Consider the following 22,167-nt stretch of genomic DNA (forward strand, 5'->3'; position numbering starts at 1 on the left):
ACCTGCAAGGGTTTCCTGAGCCTTGAAAAACACTCAGCTTGGTTCAGTAAACTAAATCACAAGTATGGGGAAGACTGCTGATCTGACTGCTGTCCAGAGGACCGTCATTGACACCCTCCATCAGGAGGGTAAGACACAAAAAGAAATTTCTCAAAGAGCAAGCTGTTCACAGAGTGCAGTTTCAAAGCACATCCACAAAAAGTCTGTTGGAAGGGGGAAATGTGGCAGGAAACGCTGCACAACCAAGAGAGATGACCGCAGCCTTAACAGCATTGTGAAGAAGAGTCGCTTCCAGAATTTGGGGGAGCTTCAAAGACAGTGGACTGAAGCTGGAGTCCAGGTATCAAAAGTCACTGTTCACAGACGTGTCCGGGAAATGGGCTACAATAGCCGTATTCCCATGGTCAAGCCACTTCTGAACTCAAGACAACGGAAGAGGCGTCTGACTTGGGCTAAGGAAAAGAAGCACTGGACAGTTGCACAGTGGTCCAAAGTCCTCTTTTCAGACGAAAGCAAGTTTTGTATTTCATTTGGAAGTCAAGGCGCCAGAGTCTGGAGAAAGGCTGGAGAGGAGCAAAATCCAAGTTGCTTGAAATCCAGTGTGAAGTTCCCACAGTCAGCGATGGTTTGGGGAGCCATGTCAGCTGCTGGTGTTGGTCCACTGTGTTTCATCAAGCCCAGAGTAAATGCAGCTGTGTACCAAGAGATTTTAGAGCACTACATGCTTCCGTCTGCTGAAAAGCTCTATGGAGATGAGGAATTCATTTTCCAGCATGATCTGGCACCTGCCCACAGTGCCAAAACCACCAGTAACTGGTGTACTGACCATGGCATTACTGTCCTCGATTGGCCTTCAAATTCCCCTGACCTGAACCCCATAGAGAATATGTGGGGTATTGTGAAGAAGAAGCTGAAAGACACCAGACCCAACAATGCTAATGAGCTAAAGGCCGCTATTGAAGCATCCTGGGCATCCATAACACCTCAGCAATGCCACAGGCTGATTGCCTCCATGCCACGCCGCATTGATGCAGTAATCCGTGCAAAAGGATTCCCAACCAAGTACTGAGTGCATTAATGGACATTTTCAAATGTTTGATTGTGTTTTGCTGTTATAAATCTTTTTTTTTTACTTGGTCTGAGGAACTATTCTAATTTTTTGAGATAGGATTTTTGAGTTTTCTTAAGCTGTATGCCATAATCAGCAATATTAAAATAATAAAAGGCTTGCAATATTTCAGTTGATTTGTAATGAATCCAGAATGTATGACATTTTTGTTTTTTTAATTGCATTACAGAAAATAAAGAACTTTATCACAATATTCTAATTTTCTGAGACAGTCCTGTATCATAACTTAATAAATATATTTGTAATACTTTTCTCATGGACCCTAAAGCATTTATTTGTTGTTGTGTTAAGATATACATTTAAACACTGTATACAAATACCTCTTGTGCTTGTTGCTCACCCCATAAACAGTACACATTACATTAATGCACACCATGTGAATGATGTCTTGATCTTTTTAATGGTGTGAGATCTGCACAGCCCTCCACTTTAAACTCTAATATACTGTATTTTGCCATATTTTCACTGTACTAGGGTCTTGTTTTTTTTCTATATTTGTATTTGGCTTAAATATGTCCGTCTTTTTTCAAGTTAAATAGATTTACAAATATTTGTCTTGTTTTACAATCGTTATATTTTTGGTTCTTCTCTTTCCTATTACTGTGTTTAGGTTTCCACCACTAGGCACAAAAGCAAATTCCTTGCACTTGTTCTTAGCAATGAACCTGATTCGGGTTCTTCTGGTTACAGCTGAATGTGCAGTATATTTTTGAGCCACCAAAACTACAATCGTCAAACCTTAATCATACTTCATGTTTAACTTATTTCAATGTTCCTCTACCTCCCTTTCTCTCCATCCTCTCCATCTAAGCCTCAGGAATGTGTTGAAAGTAATAAGTCAATCCACAACGGACAGTAGCTTTCCGCCTGCTCTGTGCAGACCAGGTGGCCTTAATGCTCTGTGCAGACCAGGTGGCCTTAATGCTCTGTGCACTCAGGCCAGGGCATGTATCTAATTAAAGCCCCAGACTGGACACATATTTCTGGAGACATGATAAAAGCTGTGGCATGGGGACACTGGTAAGTGCTCTGATAGAGACAATAAAAGTGCTGCTGCATTCCTGCATGGTCTCATATTGCTGGGAACACAAAACCAGGGCCAAAAAGGTGGGTGGATGGGGTCTGGAGGACGGGCCCGGGCCGACGGCTGACAGCCCAAGGCAGAGATCAAGGAGGGAGACTCGGGCGGACGGCCCGGGGGCAAGACAGAGTTCGAGAAGGGGCGAAGGCCACAGCGGACGAACTCAGGGGGCTGGGCATGAGGGCGAAGGCAGCGGCTGGAAGAGTCAGGGGGCCGGGCCCGAGGGCGAGGGCCGCGGCCGGGAAAATCAGGGGGCCGGGCCCGAAGGCGAAGACCGCTCAGCTAGAAGAGCATCTTCCTCGCCTTTAATTTTCTTCTCTTCTGCCAGGCGTATCAGACGAGCCTCCTCCACTAAGCGCATCACCTCTTTCTGCTCTCGCATCAATCTCCGGTTCTCCGCCAGGATCTTTGATGCCTCAGCAGCAGAGTTAGTGCCAGTCGAGCCTTTAGCCAATCGGCCGTCTTGCCTCCGGAGTCTCCGTTCATGGGCGCGGGAAGGGGGGTGCTGAGGTTGCTGCAGTACCCCCTAGCGGCAGGCAGGCCGTGCGGAGCTCCCCTGTCTGAATTATTATTTGACGGTTATTGCTGCTCCTGCTGTGCATAATCTGTGCAATATGGAGCCAATAAATTCCACATTGTTGGTAAAATAATATTTGACATCTTTGTAGTGTGTGTGCTCGCAAGTGGCGTCGCCTGGCCTGCCCCAATGTTTTTTCTGTAGCCCCGGACAATTCTACCTCAATAATATAATACATTAACCGTGCTTTACGTGAACCTCATCATGACACTAGAGAGGACGGCAGGACTGTAATTTCCCGTGTTCAGTGAATGCAAGACACCAGACCAATCAGAGAGTTGCATGGAAATAAAAGTGTGCTTGTGTCATTCAAGCTCGGCTCTGTGTGTGTGTGTGTGTGTGTGTGTGTGTGTGTGTGTGTGTGTGTGTGTGTGTGTGTGTGTGTGTGTGTGTGTGTGTGTGTGTGTGTGTGTGTGTGTGTGTGTGTGTGTGTGTGTGTGTGTGTGTGTGTGTGCGTGTGGAAATAGCACATTTAGTGTGTGAGAGAGAGAGAGAGAGAGAGAGAGAGAGAGAGAGAGAGAGAGAGAGAGAGAGAGAGAGAGAGAGAGAGAGAGAGAGAGAGAGAGAGAGACCGGTGCCAGCAGGGACCATGTTGTTAGCATCTGGTTAGCTAGCTGCACTAATGGACATAAGGAGCTGTTTGTTCCACAACAAGCTGGAGGACAGTCCTCTCCTCTCAGAATGAGAGACTCAGGTGAGCTAAAGGACTCTCTGAGTGTTTAGATAGTTAACTTTAGTCTAAGTTATCTCAGTGGGTCTCAAACGGTTTGGTCAGAAATCACTCAAAAAAATATTTCCGCGGCACACCTTCATATGATCATTATCGTTATAAAAAAAACAAGAGAATAAAGGAAAAACAGTTGTGAAATACTATATGGCAATAAAACAAGAATAGAGTTTGAAAGGGGAATGATTTGTAAAATATCCATAAAGAAAAAGAAAATCTGTTTACCATAAATTAATTTTGCTCTCAAAGTGCACCAGGTTGATGCATTTAACTTCAATGTTTAAAAAAAAAAATCCTCCCGGGGGAGCATGCTCCCAGACCCCCCTATTGGAGGTGAGGACCCCCCCAGTTATAAAATAGCACTTGATTGTAAGAGTTGCGAGGACACTGTGTATATGTATGTGCGTATTCCACTGTAGCGCCAGGTACATTAATGGGAAACCCTAGTATGTACATGTTCAATACATTTGTAACACTGTACACATGAACGTTTCTTTTTTTGGTTCACCAAAAAAAAAATCTCACTCCAAGCTGAACTCAAATGTTGGCAGCCCTGTAGTCTATATGTCATTATACATGTGTGTCAAGTGTTAACACCATGGATGAAGAACGTTTACACTGCTCCGTTGTCAATTAACTTCCGGTAAAAGTCGCTTCAAAATAAGAGTCCCGATCTTATTACTATCAAAATAAAAGTGCAAAATGAGAACGTTACCATAGAAAATATTGGCATAAAAGTATAATCAATTCTAGTAAAAGGTAACACATTTTAAAGATAGTTAGACATATTAAAGGTCATTTACACTGACTATTACCTTGCAACATGTAAAAGAGAGCTCGAATAACTTTATAATACAATGATGATTTTGATATTCATACTATCATGCAATAAATTGACAGCAGTGGGGTTAAGACTCATGCATATGACCGACACTACATCTTTACCAAACTAATAGCATCTTATTTCCAATCTGTAATTTAAATTGCTAGTTTTATTTAAGTATATTTTTCGTTTAGCACATGTAAGCATTTCCTTTGCACATTGTGCCTTGTGGAATAAAAGATCACATGAGTTAGTTACCTGTAGCATTTTATAAATAGACCAAAATGCTTGAAACCTCTTCAAGACCAGACCCATTTCTACTTTTGGGAAAATTAAAGGGAACATAATTTAGACTAAATAGACCACATAGAACACATTTCTGACAAGACACCCCCCCTAGTGTCAAATATCTGAAAAGAGACAATATGTCACATTGGGCTAAAGCTCCCATGTCTTGGCCATTTCTACTGATCATTATTCCATTGTTGAGGTCTACTAGAATAGATTTACAGGACTGTCTCAGAAAATTAGAATATTGTGATAAAGTTCTTTATTTTCTGTAATGCAATTAAAAAAACAAAAATGTCATACATTCTGGATTCATTACAAATCAACTGAAATATTGCAAGCCTTTTATTATTTTAATATTGCTGATTATGGCATACAGCTTAAGAAAACTCAAATATCCTATCTCTAAATATTAGAATATCATGAAAAAGTATACTAGTAGGGTGTTCAACAAATCACTTGAATCGTCTAATTAACTCGAAACACCTGCAAGGGTTTCCTGAGCCTTGAAAAACACTCAGCTTGGTTCAGTAAACTAAATCACAAGTATGGGGAAGACTGCTGATCTGACTGCTGTCCAGAGGACCGTCATTGACACCCTCCATCAGGAGGGTAAGACACAAAAAGAAATTTCTCAAAGAGCAAGCTGTTCACAGAGTGCAGTTTCAAAGCACATCCACAAAAAGTCTGTTGGAAGGGGGAAATGTGGCAGGAAACGCTGCACAACCAAGAGAGATGACCGCAGCCTTAACAGCATTGTGAAGAAGAGTCGCTTCCAGAATTTGGGGGAGCTTCAAAGACAGTGGACTGAAGCTGGAGTCCAGGTATCAAAAGTCACTGTTCACAGACGTGTCCGGGAAATGGGCTACAATAGCCGTATTCCCATGGTCAAGCCACTTCTGAACTCAAGACAACGGGAGAGGCGTCTGACTTGGGCTAAGGAAAAGAAGCACTGGACAGTTGCACAGTGGTCCAAAGTCCTCTTTTCAGACGAAAGCAAGTTTTGTATTTCATTTGGAAGTCAAGGCGCCAGAGTCTGGAGAAAGGCTGGAGAGGAGCAAAATCCAAGTTGCTTGAAATCCAGTGTGAAGTTCCCACAGTCAGCGACGGTTTGGGGAGCCATGTCAGCTGCTGGTGTTGGTCCACTGTGTTTCATCAAGCCCAGAGTAAATGCAGCTGTGTACCAAGAGATTTTAGAGCACTACATGCTTCCGTCTGCTGAAAAGCTCTATGGAGATGAGGAATTCATTTTCCAGCATGATCTGGCACCTGCCCACAGTGCCAAAACCACCAGTAACTGGTGTACTGACCATGGCATTACTGTCCTCGATTGGCCTGCAAATTCCCCTGACCTGAACCCCATAGAGAATATGTGGGGTATTGTGAAGAAGAAGCTGAAAGACACCAGACCCAACAATGCTAATGAGCTAAAGGCCGCTATTGAAGCATCCTGGGCATCCATAACACCTCAGCAATGCCACAGGCTGATTGCCTCCATGCCACGCCGCATTGATGCAGTAATCCGTGCAAAAGGATTCCCAACCAAGTACTGAGTGCATTAATGGACATTTTCAAATGTTTGATTGTGTTTTGCTGTTATAAATCTTTTTTTTTTACTTGGTCTGAGGAACTATTCTAATTTTTTGAGATAGGATTTTTGAGTTTTCTTAAGCTGTATGCCATAATCAGCAATATTAAAATAATAAAAGGCTTGCAATATTTCAGTTGATTTGTAATGAATCCAGAATGTATGACATTTTTGTTTTTTTAATTGCATTACAGAAAATAAAGAACTTTATCACAATATTCTAATTTTCTGAGACAGTCCTGTACATTGTTCAACACGCCTTGTTGGAGCTCCTGCTCCCACCTCCACTGTGCTCTGATTGGTCAGCTCACCCACTCTGTTCTGATGAGTCCACCACCGTTACAGCGGAACATCAGTGATTATGTGTTACAATGGCGTTAGCAACCAGAAAATGACACCGGTAATGACAAACAGATGAGAATGCTGCGTGGGGTCTGGGTGCCGTGTTGGCGGGACGTTGCGGGGCTCGCTGGTCCGTCCTGTGGGGCTTGAGGAGCGGATAGTGTGAGCTAGAATACTGGTGTCGTTTCCTGGTTGCTGCGTGGGGTCTGCGTGCCATGCCAGCGGCTATAACACAGCTGGAAATCCACCTCACACTGTCCGCTCCGGGAGCCTCGCGGGGCGGACTCCTGAGCTGCTCGGGACGGGAGTTCGCTCTGGCAGAGGGTGTGCATATTGTTCTTTAGCTGTGTGCCAATTGGTCCATTTGGACTTTGTGACGTCAATAAGAAAAAAATGGAAAAATAAAAATCTCCAACGAGGCGTTTTGGGGCAGCATAGACACGTATTTTATGTGTTAGAGTTTTACTCGTTACAGTTTACTTTGAGGGTTTGTGACTTTGCAGACCATTTGCATGCAGAAAAAGCTCATTAACACACAAGGGGACTCGTAATAACCAGAAAAGCATATGATGAGGCCTTTAATGGTAAAATAACTCTTATTTATAACTTCATTAATGAGGAGGATTTTTTGGTTTAAATTATTTTCAACATTCTTTGAATTGAGGAATAAAGAATATATTAACTAAATATAATTAAATCAGCTAAATTAACTGAGCAGATCGTAATCATATTTCTAATTGTGACATATGTGCCACTCCGGGTTTACTGTGAAAGTTTAAGGTTAATGTCCCGATGTGACATCAGTGTCACAGCTATATTTATCTCATTTGTTTCATATCAATTTGATCAAGAAATGCTTCCACTACAGCTTAAATGTAATAAAGGACATGTTATGTAAGCATTTTAATTCTTAAATGGCTTGAATTTTAATTTAGCAACAAAAAAACCCATCTTGGACACGTTGTTATGGGAACACAAAATCACATGACCTGGCCCATGACCCACCAGAATGTTCAGTTTGTGTCACTAAAATAAAAACAAGGCTAAAGCTGTATAAGGAACAGCCAGCTGGCAACAGCCAATCCCAGTGTGCTTTTATCTCATTGGATTATGCTGGAATATAAATCCTGTGTACATGTGCCAACCCCAAGAAAGTTTCAAAAGGAAAGCCACACTGACAGAGACAGTTGAGTCGTTGCACAACTTTCCTGCTGGCCGCATCTCAAACTGTATTTGACAGAGATGAATTCTGAAGGCTACCCATCTGAAAATGTCGTATTGCAGGAGAGATTTGAATGGTTTCATGGACAGCCTGGAGGATCTGCAGGGGATCAATGCATCACTGTGAGCGTCCCCCCTGAGCCACCCAGGGACCACATCATCTGGTCCCTCTGCTGCTTTCTCTACTGGAACCCCTGCTGCCTGGGACTGGCAGCTCTAATCTTCTCCATCAGGGTGAGTTTCATTCATGGGAAATATTCTGTTATGGCAAAGAATAGTAAAAAAAGAGTTTAGCATTATCTTGCCATCACAACTGACAGCTCTAACAAAGGAGAGATTACAAAGGTGTATTGCAAGTTTTTGCAGACAAAAAAGAAATATCCCTCACTTAGTCCATGAGAAGAATCATTCAGAGGACGGGCAGCTGGGGGATAAGGAATCTTAATCTCAAAGATTATAGATATTGTGCTTAACATTTACAATTGAACTCTGAATAAGGAAAAACAAATAATTGAAATAAGAACACAACAGACACTTTAAATGTGTTTCAAACTATCTATAAGTGACATTTTTGACAGACAAAGAATTAAACATAGATTATACAAAGAGAACTATGTAGGGATGTAGTTATCCCGTTGGAAGCATGAACATATGGCAAAACCTGAATCTAAAGCATTTGATTGAGCCAATGCTCAACATTTAAGGCTCTTTGAGGTTAAGACAAGCTAACGCTGGCTGCGTTCACACCGGACGCGATGCGAATATTCGCTTCGCTCTTATCGCATCGCTCTAAACGCTTGAGTTTCACCGCGGCTGCCAGCTGTGTTTACTCACATAATTCAAACAAGACGCGCTGGCTCGGGGGCTACAACTGAACAATGAAGATATTTTACCGTGATTAAATTGTAATACACGTTTCTAAATGATGCCGAAGTAACAACATACTGATACCGGTTAGTGAAAACCATGAATTAATGCTTGACAAGTCTGCAGACAAGACGGCAGGCGAAAAACCTTTTAAAATGCTTGTTTTCTGAATGGAGATCGGATCGACCAGGCTAAGCTAACGTTGTATATGCTCATTCCACACTCATAACAACGGCCTACAGACATAAATAAATCAGTCACTGTATTCGCCATGACACAGAGAGTCTGGTTTGTACTTGTTTAACTTTTGTCCAGTTTCTGAACAGATATGAGGAGCTGTGAGCTCTGTGTGCTAACTGCTTACAGCTAACGGCTGATGTTTTCTGGTTGAACGTCAGTGACGGCTGGCTGAGATCCTCACGGCTGATTGGCTACCGCGAGATCGCGTCACACGATTATGAAGCTAGTTGAAAAAATTGAACTTGAGCGTTTGTCGCGGCCCCCTTCAATCGCCTGCGGAATTCGCGTCCACCGCTTCATGCTCGCGTCTGTCCTCGTCTCTGCATTGACGTTATATGTAATCGCGCCGCCCGCAAACGTTGCATCGCGTCCGGTGTGAACGTAGAATTACAATCCAATTTAAAATCAATGTGCTTTTGGTCCTTTCAGGCCAGAGACCGGAAGGTGGTTGGAGATATGGAAGGAGCCCGGCGCTACGGCTCCAACGCCCGCCGCCTCAACATCTTGGCCTTTGTCCTCATGATCCTGTTCATTACGTTCGTCGCTGTATATGAACTGACAACAAGGCAGGGCTCCTAAATATACAAGCACTTCAACTAAGTTTCAAGAACATGAGAGTTTTTCTGCAGTCAGCGCAACTTCATCTTTCCATCAGAACCGGCAGGTGGATTTACACATTTGCAAGTGTTTTCATGTGGTGAAGTTAGCTTAACGAATATATATTAGCTTTGTTATTAGGAATTAAATAACAATTTATTAGCTTTACACAACAAACAAAAGGTAAATATTGAATTGCTTCACATTCTTCCCTGGTGTTTCCTAAACGTTCAACTGTTGAACTACATATTAATTTATTAGAATGTAAATAAAGGAGTAAACCTTAAACATAGATTTCATTCACTGGTTTTTGCTGGTCACATGTGGTCTGCTTTCATTCATTCACTTATAAAAAATGTCATTATATTTCATATAATTTCATTCATTCATAATTTCTCTTTTTAAGAGTTATGGTTTTGTAGTCATACATTTAATAAAATGTTATTCATAAGGATTTATGTGTGAAATATCAGCTACATTTATACGAAGCCAAAATTCAATAACAGACTTAAAATTACGAGACGATAACAATGATGGCTATAAATGTATTCTTTAGCTCAGTGGTTCTCAAACTTTTTCTGTCAGGCCCCCCCTTTGGAGAAAAAAAAAAGTCGGGCCCCCCCAACACAGATAGTCAGGCTCAGTGGCGGCGCCAGAGATTTATTTTGGGGATGCTGTGGGGTAGCTTGACGTTTCATAGAGGGTGCTCAAACATTTAGGGTTTCCCATTAATGTACCGGTCGCTACAGTGGAATTTTCTACTGCAACATTCCCCACGCAAATACACAGTGTACCCGCGACTGTTACAATGAAGGCTCGATAATCAGCTCAAGGCATATAGGTGTAAGCAGGGGTAAAGTGCTTTTTAATAGGTGGTGTGTGGACCTCACATAGGGGGTCCGGGGGGATACTCCCCCGGGAAGATTTTTTTTAAAATATTGAAGTTAAAAGCATCAATCTGGTGCACTTTGAGAGCAAAATGAAGAGATCTATGGATTCATCTCTCAACACCTATATGAAACAGAACTGTAAACAGATTTACTTTGGATATTTTACAAACCACCCTTTTAAACTTTATTCCTTTTTTACTGTCATATAGTATTTCATACCTGTTTTTCATTTATTCTCAATTTTTTTTATAACTATAATGATCATATAAAGGTGTGCCTCGGAAATAATTGTTTACATAAATGGTGACCAAAACGTTTGAGACCCACTGAGATAACACTGAGAGAGTCCTTTAGCTCACTGAGTCTCTCAGGAGAGGACTCTTCTCCACTCTGTTGTTGAAAAAACTCCTTAAATCTGTTAGTGTAGCTCGCTAGCACCAGAAGCTAACAACAACGATCTCCGGTACCGGTGCACTCTCTCTCGCGCACACAAAATGGCTCGTTCCACACACACACACACACACACACACACACACACACACACACACACACACACACACACACACACACACACACACACACACACACACACACACACACACACACACACACACACACACACACACACACACACACACACACAGAGCCGAGCTTTAATGAAACACAGAGACACAGACGTAATAGTACTGTACTGCATCATATTATTTTCGAATCAATAATTTTTCAATTTATGAATTCTTTTTTTTTTTTTTTAATAACCATTTTTCCTCCTGGTCTCTCGCGCCCCCCCTGGTATGCCTCTACGCCCCCCAGGGGGGGCGCGCCCCCCACTTTGAGAACCACTGCTTTAGCTGGATTGGGCTCAAAGAAGTATTCTGTTACTCAATATTAAACAAAGTGTTTCTAAAAGTTGATTACTTGATTAGTTTTGAGTTGTCAATTATAAATTCATATTTTGGTTTAGTTATTACATCTGCTACAAAAAAATCATGATACTGGTGCCCCGTGTGAGGCCGAATACCGCTTCTGATTGGTGGGGTCTGTTTAAGGACAAAACTAAACCAGAGTGTTTTACACACAACATCACGTTGATCACGTCATAAAAGAGATTTGAGAAGATTTATGTTTCAGACGCAGTGAAATGTGCTGACCAGTTTCTACCACGACCACACAGTGAGTAACAAATTAGCTCCCAGCATCAGCATTGGTGTTCCCTTTTTTTTTTTTATGACACAACCACATTGTACATATTTAGGTATCAATTCCTGATAATTGAAGTGTAGTCCCTAACTACTTTACATTTTATACAAATGAATGTGTTTACCATTTTGAGCTATGATTTATCAATACATATTTCGGTATTCATTTTAAAAGTAACTACAAGCAATTCATGCTACATGTGTATGCATCAATACTTAAGGTGCAACAGGTTTACGTTGTCTTTCTGACCAAGCCTCATAAATAAAGCATCATTCATATTTCCTTACCCAAAGAGAGGAGAATTAATTCTTCGGTTGTTTTTTTCAAGCAGTCAAAGCACTGTCAAGTAGATAAACATATTTGTAAGGTCATATGAACACAATATGTCTGTGATTTAATGAAACTACAGAAAATACATTCACACTAAGCTGTCACAGAATTGCTAGTTGAAGCTTTTGGACTGAGTCTTTTCCTTTTCTTAGCCGCTTATGACATCACCAACATAAACAATGTCTGTTGTTTATGCTGGACTGAATTTATTATACAAGCCTCGAACCATGATCTTGATCACATTTCTTTAGAAGTTGCACCTCCTGCAGATCACTACACGTTTATCCATAACTGCGTGATTGGCGCTGTACAAATGTAATATGTCACTTATCAGTATATATTGCATTGAAAATCTGTTTTATTTAAGTTTGTTAAAGGTCCCATGTCATGGCCATTTCTACTGATCTTAATTCCATTGTTGAGGTTTACTAAAATAGATTTATGCTGCGCAATTTTCCAAACTCACATTGGTTTCTCATACAGCATCTCTGTATGGTATGTGTATTCACTCTCTGTCCTAAACGGCTTGTTGGAGCTCCTGCCCTACGCTGTACATATCCGGCATGAATCGCTGAAAGGTTTTTGAAGCTTTGTTTCGTGAAATGCTGGCAGAGGGAGGGTGTGGCCTCTGGGCATTCACACGTCACAGTACCCAGGAAGTAAGCAATGGTAAATGAGAAATCTCCAACGTGGCATTTTGGGGCAGCATAGACTGTGTTAAAGTTTTACTCGCTACAGGGTGTACTTTGAGGGTTTTTGACTCTGCAGACCGTTCACATGCATAACAACCTTCATAACACACAAGGGGACGGGTAATAACCGGAAAAGCATGACATGGGCCCTTCAAGTTAGGGTTAGGGTTAGAACTGGGAACTACATTGTTAAAAGTAATCATTTTTATTTTATGAGAACATTTTTAACTATATTTCCAACACGACTTAGAAAATCTTTAAGAAGTAAAACAGATTTTGCTTAAAAATTGTTTTGATCCCAAAAACAAATATCAGGAATGTTTAAATAATGTTCAATTATAATCTATATCTAATTAACTTTAACAGTACTAAATGATTATTATTTTTCTGAAGATGAGGATGTTTCTCCTAGTCTTCGTCCTCTGCCTGATAACTCGTTTTGGCTATAGTCAGCTTAAAAGTGATTCTGGTCCCGAATGTAAAATAGGATAAAAGGGCCTCTTTAAAAGTTCTGGATAAATGGGTTGGACATTTTCGCACCTTTTTATACTGGTCTAAATTATATTTAAAGGACAGAGACTACTTTGTATCTATAGGTAATCACAAAGTGAAGCAGACAAATATGACCTGTGGAGTATCTCAAGGCTTAATCCTGGGAATTTTTCCTTTTTAATTTCACTGGCTCAGATTATGTCAAACAATGATACAAGTTTCCATATATGTGTAGACGATAGAGACATTTTCTTGACCATTTTACTAAAGGACTATGGTCTAATTCAAGCATTTCTGCAGAACGTTTCCTGATGTTGTAATGTTTATTGTTCTGTCTGAGTATAGTATATTATAATAAAATATAAAAAGTCAGAACATCCTATTTCTTCATTTAAAAAACTGATTCCAAAGTTAAAGTATTGAATGCAATACAATGTCATAGTAAAACGTGTAAAGTAATTAAATCAAAAAGTCATAGAGTGGTATCCCATAAGGCGCGTTCACACCGGAGTAGGCTACTTCTCCCACAATAGTTCATCACAACTCAGACATATTTGCATTCACACCAAAAAGCCCCCTGAACTAAATTAGTTCATCAGAACCATTTTTACCCCCTTTTCCGTCCCTGCTAGAGAGCAGGGACTTTCGTGGGAGAAAAGGTTCCTATGTCTGATTGGCTGGGCGGATTGCAAACCACGCCCCGTAAAACTCCAAAAACGTTTTGTGAAGCCGCCATTTTATTATCCTCGCATTAGCATTATTAGCATTAGCCCAGCGCAGAAACGCAGAGAGACTAACTTATGGCAACACAAAAGAAGACATGGGAGCGGTGGAGATGAGGAGGTGTCGGCGTTCTGGCCGTTTACTCGGAAGGCTTCAGTAGAAGCTGCTGGGAGTCCCAGCAGCTTCTACTGAAGCCAGTCCCCAACTCCGGGAACTTCCGGCCGGGGGCTTCGGGAGGCAGTATACGCCGTGAAGTTGTTTGCGGCCTGCCAGTAAACCCAGAGCAGAACGAGAAGAAGTGACGTCAGCAGCTTCATTTGCCTAATCCACCCCTAGGAACTCATTGCGGTGTGAACGCGATCTGCTTTAGTTCATCAGAACTAAAAGAGTTATCATGAACTGAGTTCTCATGAACTATTGTGGGAAAAGAACTTGGTGTGAACGCCCCTATAGAAATATTAGTAAAGAAGTTGTACGAAAATGCCATAAAAATGTCTTAGTATGTATGCCTTTACTACGAAGCCCCTCAAGGGACATGGAAAAACAAAATTTAAAAGAGAGAGAGAAAAAAGTGAGCACAAGAAACTAACCCCTTATCCCAACTATTCTTTTCTTGTTTTGAGAAAGTTACCGGTGTGCCCTGGAGGAAGTGGAGCACACAGGAGACAAACATTTCATTGCAGACTGTTATGTTTACGTGTAGACTTAATTTTAAGGACATAACTTTCTAAAAAAAAAACTAATAAAAAGTCGGGATAACGGGTTACTTTCTCGTGTGCCCGTTATCCTGATTTTTTTTTTTTCTCTCTCTCTTTTTATTTTTTGTCCATGTCCCTTTAGGGGCTCCGTACTTTACAAAGTCATCGTATAATGTAATCAAAATAATCACTTAAAAGGTCATAGTATAGTATGCCATGAAAATACTATCAAAAAAGTCACACTATAGTATGTAATACCTGAATCTCCTCCTAGAGCACCATTGTGTTATTTTTAACCAAATCTCTCTCAGAGGGGCGTGGGGAGGGGCTCCTTATTTTCATCTGAAGTAACAGACAGAGAATCAGCACTTTTGAAACAGGGCTGAAACAGAGGGGATTATGGGTAATGCTGTAATGATCTGTTTGGTGTTTGGAGCCAAACACTTCAGAGACATGTTTTGTATATATCTGAGAACTATAATATATTGATGAAAAACAGTATAATAGGGGTCCTTTTAGAGTCATAGTATAGTATGCCATAACAAATAATTAAAAAGATCATAGTTAAGTAACCGATGCATTTTGTTGCAACATATTGCATCTCTGTATTTTCAGTCATAAACTTTGACTTTGTCAGAAGAGTTGGTCAAAAATGCTTTCTGTCCTACAAGAAGAGAGGCTCATTCTCCAGCGCCGTCGAGTTCTGATCACAACAAGGCTTGGAGCTGGCTCTGCCCCAGAACGAGGAGGAGAACAGCAAACTGACTCAAGTGTTTGGGGAATATTTCAAAACTGCCTGGCTCAATGTGAACAATAACAAAGATCCTAAAAACAGACCTCTGATATTCTCCAAATGGGGGGAAGGGCAGCCAGAAGAATCCATCCAGGGTACAGGCTGCACCATGCTGTCAGAAAAGTGTCTGGAGGGTGACACGTGAATGCTCCTCAAGGGCCTACATCATTCGTCAGAAATACGTCTTGAATCCCAGATTAGAAACCATTAAACTGAGAAATATTTACTTTCAGAAGTTACAGTTCTCCTCCCCAAAACGTTATCCAAGATATTAGTCTCTACCAACGGAACATATCATTGCACCATTACCATCTATATGAAAAATAATTTGTTCTATAAGTACTGGCATACATTTATAAAAATGTATGATACATGTTAAGTAACAAAGAAACCCTTTAAGCAATACCTCACAATAAAGTGTACAGCAATGAAAGAGTCTCATTTCAATCATTCAAGACTCCAGGCCAACTTATTAAACTGGTTTGGCAGCCAATTTATGTGATAAAATGTGAAGTAGAAAGTGTAAAGTATTGGTAAAAGGACATTCGACAACTATAAGGAAAAGCAGTACAAAAAGTAACAGTCCTAAGACGTACTTCTAACTATTGACACTGACAGAAATATTTCAAACATTAGAAATGCACACTGACCATGCTTTACATAAAAAACTTTTTGAGAATTCCCTGATATTCTCTGGAAAATCTCAAATCATCCAACACTGTGCTACGAAATGGCATCACCAACATAAACAACAACGTCACTTGTTTACGCTGGACTACATTTCTTTATAAAGCTTTGAATGGTTTAGGCCCAAAATACATTTCTGACCTACCTACTGCTAGATTATGAACCATCCAGATCTCTCAGGTCTTCAGGGACAGGTCAGCTTTCTGTCCCCAGAGTCAGAACTAACCATGGTAAAGCAGCGTTCAGTTATTATGCTCCAAATATCTGGAACACACTCCCAGAAACCTGCAGGTCCGCTGCAACTCTGACTACTTTTAAATCCAGACTAAAGACTTTTCTTTTTGCCGCTGCTTTTAATTGAACTATTCACATCTTAAACTGCACTTTAACTTTTATCCATGTATTTTTTCTTTTAATGTTTCTTTTAATATCTTTTCTTTTTAATGACTGATTTTAAATGCCATTTTTCTTAATGTCTTTCATTTTTTGTAAAGCACTTTGAATTGCCTTGTGTTGAAAGGTGCTATATAAATAAACTTGCCTTGCCTTGCCTTGCCTTGCCTTGCCTTGCCTTGCCTTGCCTTGCCTTGCCTTGCCTTGCCTTGCCTTGCCTTGCCTTGCCTTGCACAAGCCCTCTAACCATTATCTCGATCACAGTTCTTTGGAAGTCGCGAGGAAGTATTATATCCTGCAAGCCTTTTCCTTAAGTTCTTAAAGGTCACCTATTATGCAATGTGTAAAGAGATTCTGAAAGTTTCAGGAAAAAAGATTCGCTCATTTTTTGTCCATTTATATAAAAACCTGTCTGAAAATGAGCTGATCAGAGTTTTGCCACTTTATGATGACGTAGCGATTTGTTGGCTTGTGTGACCATTAGCCAATAACCAACCAAGGTAACCCCTCCCCTGAGAAATATATTGATGAAAAACAATATAATGGGGGAAAAGGCTTAACTACATTTCTAATACTTAGCTTCATATTATTTTGATCCCAATGACAAACATCATTCATGATTAAGTAAAGCTTTCTCTGTATTTTCAGTTATAAACTTTGACTTTGTCCGGAGAGTTGGTCAGAAATGATATGTGTCCTACAAGAAGAGAGACTCTTTCTCCAGCGCCGTCGAGTTCTGATCACAACAAGGGTTGGAGCTGGCTCTGCCCCAGAACGAGCAGAACAACGTACTGACTCAAGCGTTTGGGGATGATTTCAAAACTGCTTGGCTCAACGAGAACAATAACAAAGCGGAGGGGAATTTTATTGTTGATCTGAAAAACAGACTTCTGATATTCACCAAATGGGGGGAAGGGCAGCCAGAAGAATCCATCCAGGGTACAGGATATTTAGTTTCAGATCAATGGTTTCCCTCCTCAGAGCCAATATCTTAGCTCTTAGTTCCTCCCACAGAAACGTATGATTGCTTTATCACAACATACTGTATATAAAACATTCTAAAATGACCCGTACACATTTAAAACAATGTAGGATACATGTAGAAACAGTGATTTGAAAGCATGATGTACGTCACAATAAAAATGTAACCCAAAATTGTAAATTATTTTCACCAGGGACTGCTCATAACATGATCTTGGCCAAGAACATTTGTAGACTGAAATAAAAAAATTAACAAAACAGAAACAGTTTGGCTTACCATGGTTGCATCATATACGGTTTCTCTAAAAGAGGCTATACTGCAGGATCTTAAACACTGTATTCAATTTAGGAACATTAGAGCATCCACTTTTAAGTTTGTTATCTCAAGGATTGTCTTGTGTGACTTAAATAATAAAATAAAATAAATAAAATGTGACTATATTATTTCAGGAACAACTACTACATTTTGAGTTGGTGCTACCCTGATATAAAACAACATATACCGCTATTTAAGATTATGGCCATATCCCCCACCACTATCATGCAACTTCAAATTGGCAAGGACCAGGACAAATCATGTGTTTTAAAAGAAATTCAAAGTGGATTTGTTGTTTCTTAGCTCTGTTTTCCCAGAGCAGAGGGAGGATCTACTTCTCCTTTCTCTGTCATGTCCAATAAAAAGCTGTCCACCAGCTTTCATTTCCACTGGACTGAAGACTTGCATTTTTGACCGAAATATTTTCTTTGCAACTTTGTTTTTGCCAGCAGCAAAGAAACAGCACATCCAGATCACTCTTTGTTTATACTGTGAGTTCTTTTTGGTTTTTCAACAAGATTATCATCATTGACATATTCTGAATCCCTGTACTATATGTTTATAGTAAATATTGTATACTTAGATTAAAAAGTAAATACATTTATAAATGTTATAACAAGATACCATTTGCAATACTTGGCAAGTTTATTTTTGTCTTAATTGTGAAGTGAATAACTTTTGCTTTAATAATCTTTGTATAAATGTATTTTAAATTATGAGGAAGTTTATTTCATATTAAGCCTGAAAACTTTGAAAATGATTTACTGTGTTTGAAAAGGATTTGAGTTCAGCCTTCAGAAGATGAGGCTGTGTCTCCCATTCTGCGTCCTCTGTCTGATGGCTACCACTGGCTACAGTCAGATGGCAGATGTTCCTGTTCCCAAAGGTGAAAGAGGACATCCTGGATATCCTGGTATCCCGGGTATGAGAGGTGAAAGCGGACCTCCTGGATTTGCTGGTGTCTCGGGTAGGAAAGGTGAAAAAGGTTGGTGTCACTGACTTCACCAACAACTGTTTCTAAACATTGTTTTCTGACCTGACTACAATCGGGATGTATTTCATTTCATGTTTTTTTAAAGAAATAAGAGGGAAATTAGTCCTACCATTGGATGTCAAGGAGAAGTCTGAAAAGGCAGTTTTCAGCATGCAGGGAAAGATAGACCATGACTTTGTGTCCTGACCAGAGATGGCACAAGTACACACTTCCTTTACTTAAGTACAGATAATCATGTTTAAAAAAACTCTGGTAAAAGTAGAAGTACTGACTAAACTTCTTTACTCAATTAAAAGCAAAGAAGTATGGGATTCAAAATGTACTTAAGTAAAAAGTACCCATAACTAGCAGCTGTTTTAAAGAGTACCTGACCTCCCTTTATATTAATAGAACAATAATGTCATTGTTAGCTAATGAATGTTTCCATGCTGAACAACGGCAACATGTCAACGTTTTCATCGGTCGATCTTCTTTAGAGAAGACCAGGAAATGATGGATACACAGATTGTGTTCAAATCAACAGGCACGCAATGACTCTAAATAATAATGATCACGCCACCAAACACACATTCAAACTAAAGTGACGAACCTGTTTTGAAAATGTAAGAAGTAGAAAGTACAGGTATTTGTGTTAAAAATGTAAGAAGTAAAAGTAAAAAGTCGCCAGACAAATAATTAGTGGTGTTAAGTACTGATATCAGAAAAATGTACTTGTACCAAAGTATTTGTACTCGACTACTTCCCACCTCTGCTCCCGACCCAGAGGCCTATCAAGGTGATTAAATCTGTCCACGGAAAACAGATGGACATATATGATCACCTGGGAAAACTGCTTCTTTGGTGGTTCACACTACAGTAGTTGTCTCCATGACCATATTATTCCACGATGACAAAAAAACAATTTGACAAAGTAACTAACAATACCGGCTGAACAGATGTTAACGGGAGTGTAACACTCCAAAATACACCGCTCAAAGCTAAATTGCAAGTGCTTTTTTTTTTATTATGTAAGAAATTAGAAACAAAATTAATCCTAGCAAGGGTTGTAAAGATAGACAGTTGCATGTCACCCTTCCTAAACCAGGTTTTCCTTGTACACCATGACACCCGATGCTCTGTGTCAGCCAAGTTAGCTCAGAAGAGCACCTTAGATCATAATGTCACATTTGTAAACATAACAAACCAACAGACATGCTGTGCTATTAAAACTTGATCCGCCTGAAAGATGAACCATTTCACTTCAGGTTGCAGCTGATTTTTAAATGTTTATGTCATCGATCTAACATTTTGTTTGTGTGTTGTCACTTGGGCTTTTTGATCTTGTTTAATTTATTTTTACCTGCTGTTCCGGGGATATAGGGATATCTGGATTTCCTGGACGACCAGGAGAACCTGGACTAACTGGAGCATCTGGACCACGTGGAGAACGTGGATTTCCTGGAGAACGTGGACTACCTGGAGCACCTGAAGCCCCTGGGAGTGTTGGTATGTGTGAAAACTGTGATTTCTTTCTTTTTAAGAGAATATATTAACAGAAAAATGTAAGTATGTTTTAAAAGTAAACAATAACAGTTCAGCAGTAGTTCAACTTTTTTAGAAATATTTTTTTGTAAGAACTTGTTCGCTTTATGCACAAGGAAATGGACGTTAGATTTGGACACCCTTTTGTTTTACTCTCAGTTTAGGGCATTTAAAACTTGATCTTACTTTTCTCCGAATTAATAGAGTATGTTGAAGAGAGATATATCCAAACCCAAGTCCAAATGGAAACTAGATGTCATGTGTCCGTTATGTTTGCCCCTTAGATTTTGACGTATATACAACTTTAAAAAGATTAAGATCGTTATTATAATTTCAAAGGAAGGGTTAGGGCAGAAATAATTATTCATACATGAGTTATCAAGTTTCACAAGTCATCATTATCTCAAATCAGATGTAAACTACACATTTTAACACAAAACCCCTTTAAATAAGCACAGATGTGAATCAATATAGCTTGAATTAAAGATATTTATTCATAGTGCTTGTATTTATTGCAATGGATTGTAAACTGGTTTGCATTATATTGTAAGGTGTACAGTATTGTAAAGGTAAAGGAAACAATACGACTTTCTTTTGTAGAGATTGCACATCATTTAGCACAAATGTAAAGCAACTTTGGTAACTGAAGTTATTCTTCTTTATCCAGAAAACGTTGGTTCCCTTATCGAGGACGGTGGCAAGTTAATGAAGCGCATTGCTAAATTAGACTTGGGTAAGTTTCCTATTCAAGGACTACGATGTTGTGAGTGAGTGTGGATCATGATTATTACAGCTCTTATTTGCAAGAATTCACAGATTTTGTGTTAAGTTTGTACCATTACCTCAGTACATTCGAAGTATGTGGCCCTTCTTCTATGCAAGGGTGTTCGAGAAAGGAGCAATGAGCAAGAAATGGTGCTCTATTGGGTAACACTCATCTCATTAAGCTGAGGACAGAATAGTATTTTTTTATATTTGTAGTTCATATTTTGTTTGGAATAGGCAAGGTAGAAAATAACAAATATTTCAAACGTGTTTTTCTTTAACATTGGATTTGGAACTTTAACGAAGTGAAATTCTGATAAAGAACAAGTTGACCATGGGTTTCACCTAGGCACGAGGGGAAATCAGTGCTACGTGTCAGTGGCTAGATGATCAAATGATTTGGGCTTTATGCAAAACAAATGTCTTTACTTTGTGATTTAATCCTGATTTCCTGAGAGTTATTTTCCTCTCTTCAGCGATATCCTACGACTTTGTCCGGAAAGTTGGTCAGAAATACTTTGTGTCCTACAAGAAGAGAGACTCTTTCTCCAGCGCCGTTGAGTTCTGCTCACAACAAGGCTTGGAGCTGGCGTTGCCCCAGAACGAGGAGGAGAACAGCAAACTGACTCAGTTCTTTGGGGACATTCACAAAGAAGCCTGGATCAACGTCAACAATAACAGAGCAGAGGGGAATTTTCTGACTGATATGAAGAACCGACCTCTGACCTTTACCAAGTGGGGAGAAGGGCAGCCAGACAAATCCATCCAGGGTACCGGCTGCACCATGCTGTCAGAAAGTGGTGTCTGGCAAGTGACAAGCGAATGCTCCATGTATGCTTACATCATATGTCAGATATAAAAAGGTCAAACTGCAATTACAATTTTCTTCTGTATGTTTTATGTTGGTAGAAAGTACTATATTACTGTCTGAAATGTAAGGAATTAGCGAAAAAAGTATTACTTTTGCATTCTGACATATATGTGGACTAATCAATCAAAATGTAAACTGCTTCAATGATTCAGATTGGGACAAACTGCTTTCAGACAGTTTTACTTTCAAGTGTAACCATTTCATAAATCATCATTAAAAGTGTTTAACTGCTTTAGCATTACTGTTGCACATATTTTCCTATGTGAAAAATAATAAGTAAACAATGTATGAAATATTATTCAAGTATATTCAAACAAAAATATGTATTCTTAAAGCATATG

General features: G+C 39.8%; 2 protein-coding genes across 4 annotated transcripts; both read left to right on the forward strand.

Annotated features, from left to right (window-relative positions):
- The first annotated feature begins 7,721 nt into the window (after window positions 1-7,721).
- Window positions 7,722-9,768, forward strand: LOC307040755 (dispanin subfamily A member 2b-like). The gene is made up of 2 exons (XM_079683879.1): window positions 7,722-8,010; window positions 9,313-9,768. Exons 1-2 carry the CDS (start codon window positions 7,798-7,800, stop codon window positions 9,460-9,462), a joined length of 363 nt encoding a protein of 120 aa, XP_079540005.1. The 5' UTR covers window positions 7,722-7,797; the 3' UTR covers window positions 9,463-9,768.
- An 8,218-nt stretch (window positions 9,769-17,986) lies between these two features.
- Window positions 17,987-22,057, forward strand: LOC307038670 (mannose-binding protein C-like). 3 transcript variants are annotated; one of them, XM_079680262.1, is made up of 5 exons: window positions 17,987-18,166; window positions 18,454-18,659; window positions 20,019-20,154; window positions 20,858-20,923; window positions 21,432-22,057. In XM_079680262.1, exons 2-5 carry the CDS (start codon window positions 18,477-18,479, stop codon window positions 21,812-21,814), a joined length of 768 nt encoding a protein of 255 aa, XP_079536388.1. In that variant the 5' UTR covers window positions 17,987-18,166; window positions 18,454-18,476; the 3' UTR covers window positions 21,815-22,057. The 3 variants fall into 3 exon arrangements, with proteins under 3 accessions (XP_079536388.1, XP_079536390.1, XP_079536389.1); XM_079680264.1 differs by having other exon boundaries at window positions 17,988-18,166; window positions 18,454-18,651; window positions 20,029-20,154; XM_079680263.1 differs by having other exon boundaries at window positions 17,997-18,166; window positions 18,454-18,660; window positions 20,029-20,154.
- The last annotated feature ends 110 nt before the right edge of the window (window positions 22,058-22,167 follow it).

The sequence above is a fragment of the Notothenia rossii genome (assembly GCF_949606895.1).
Source record: "Notothenia rossii genome assembly, chromosome: 5".
In the NCBI taxonomy this organism is placed as follows: Eukaryota; Metazoa; Chordata; class Actinopteri; order Perciformes; family Nototheniidae; genus Notothenia; species Notothenia rossii.

Excerpts from the sequence above, each read along its gene's own strand:
- LOC307040755 (XM_079683879.1), top strand. The coding sequence starts at position 7,798 with ATGAATTCTGAAGGCTACCCATCTGAAAATGTCGTATTGCAGGAGAGA. Across the intron at positions 8,011-9,312 it reads CTCTAATCTTCTCCATCAGG|GCCAGAGACCGGAAGGTGGT; the intron begins GTGAGTTTCATT and ends TGGTCCTTTCAG.
- LOC307038670 (XM_079680262.1), top strand. The coding sequence starts at position 18,477 with ATGAGGCTGTGTCTCCCATTCTGCGTCCTCTGTCTGATGGCTACCACT. Across the intron at positions 18,660-20,018 it reads CGGGTAGGAAAGGTGAAAAA|GGGGATATAGGGATATCTGG; the intron begins GGTTGGTGTCAC and ends ACCTGCTGTTCC. Across the intron at positions 20,924-21,431 it reads CATTGCTAAATTAGACTTGG|CGATATCCTACGACTTTGTC; the intron begins GTAAGTTTCCTA and ends TCCTCTCTTCAG.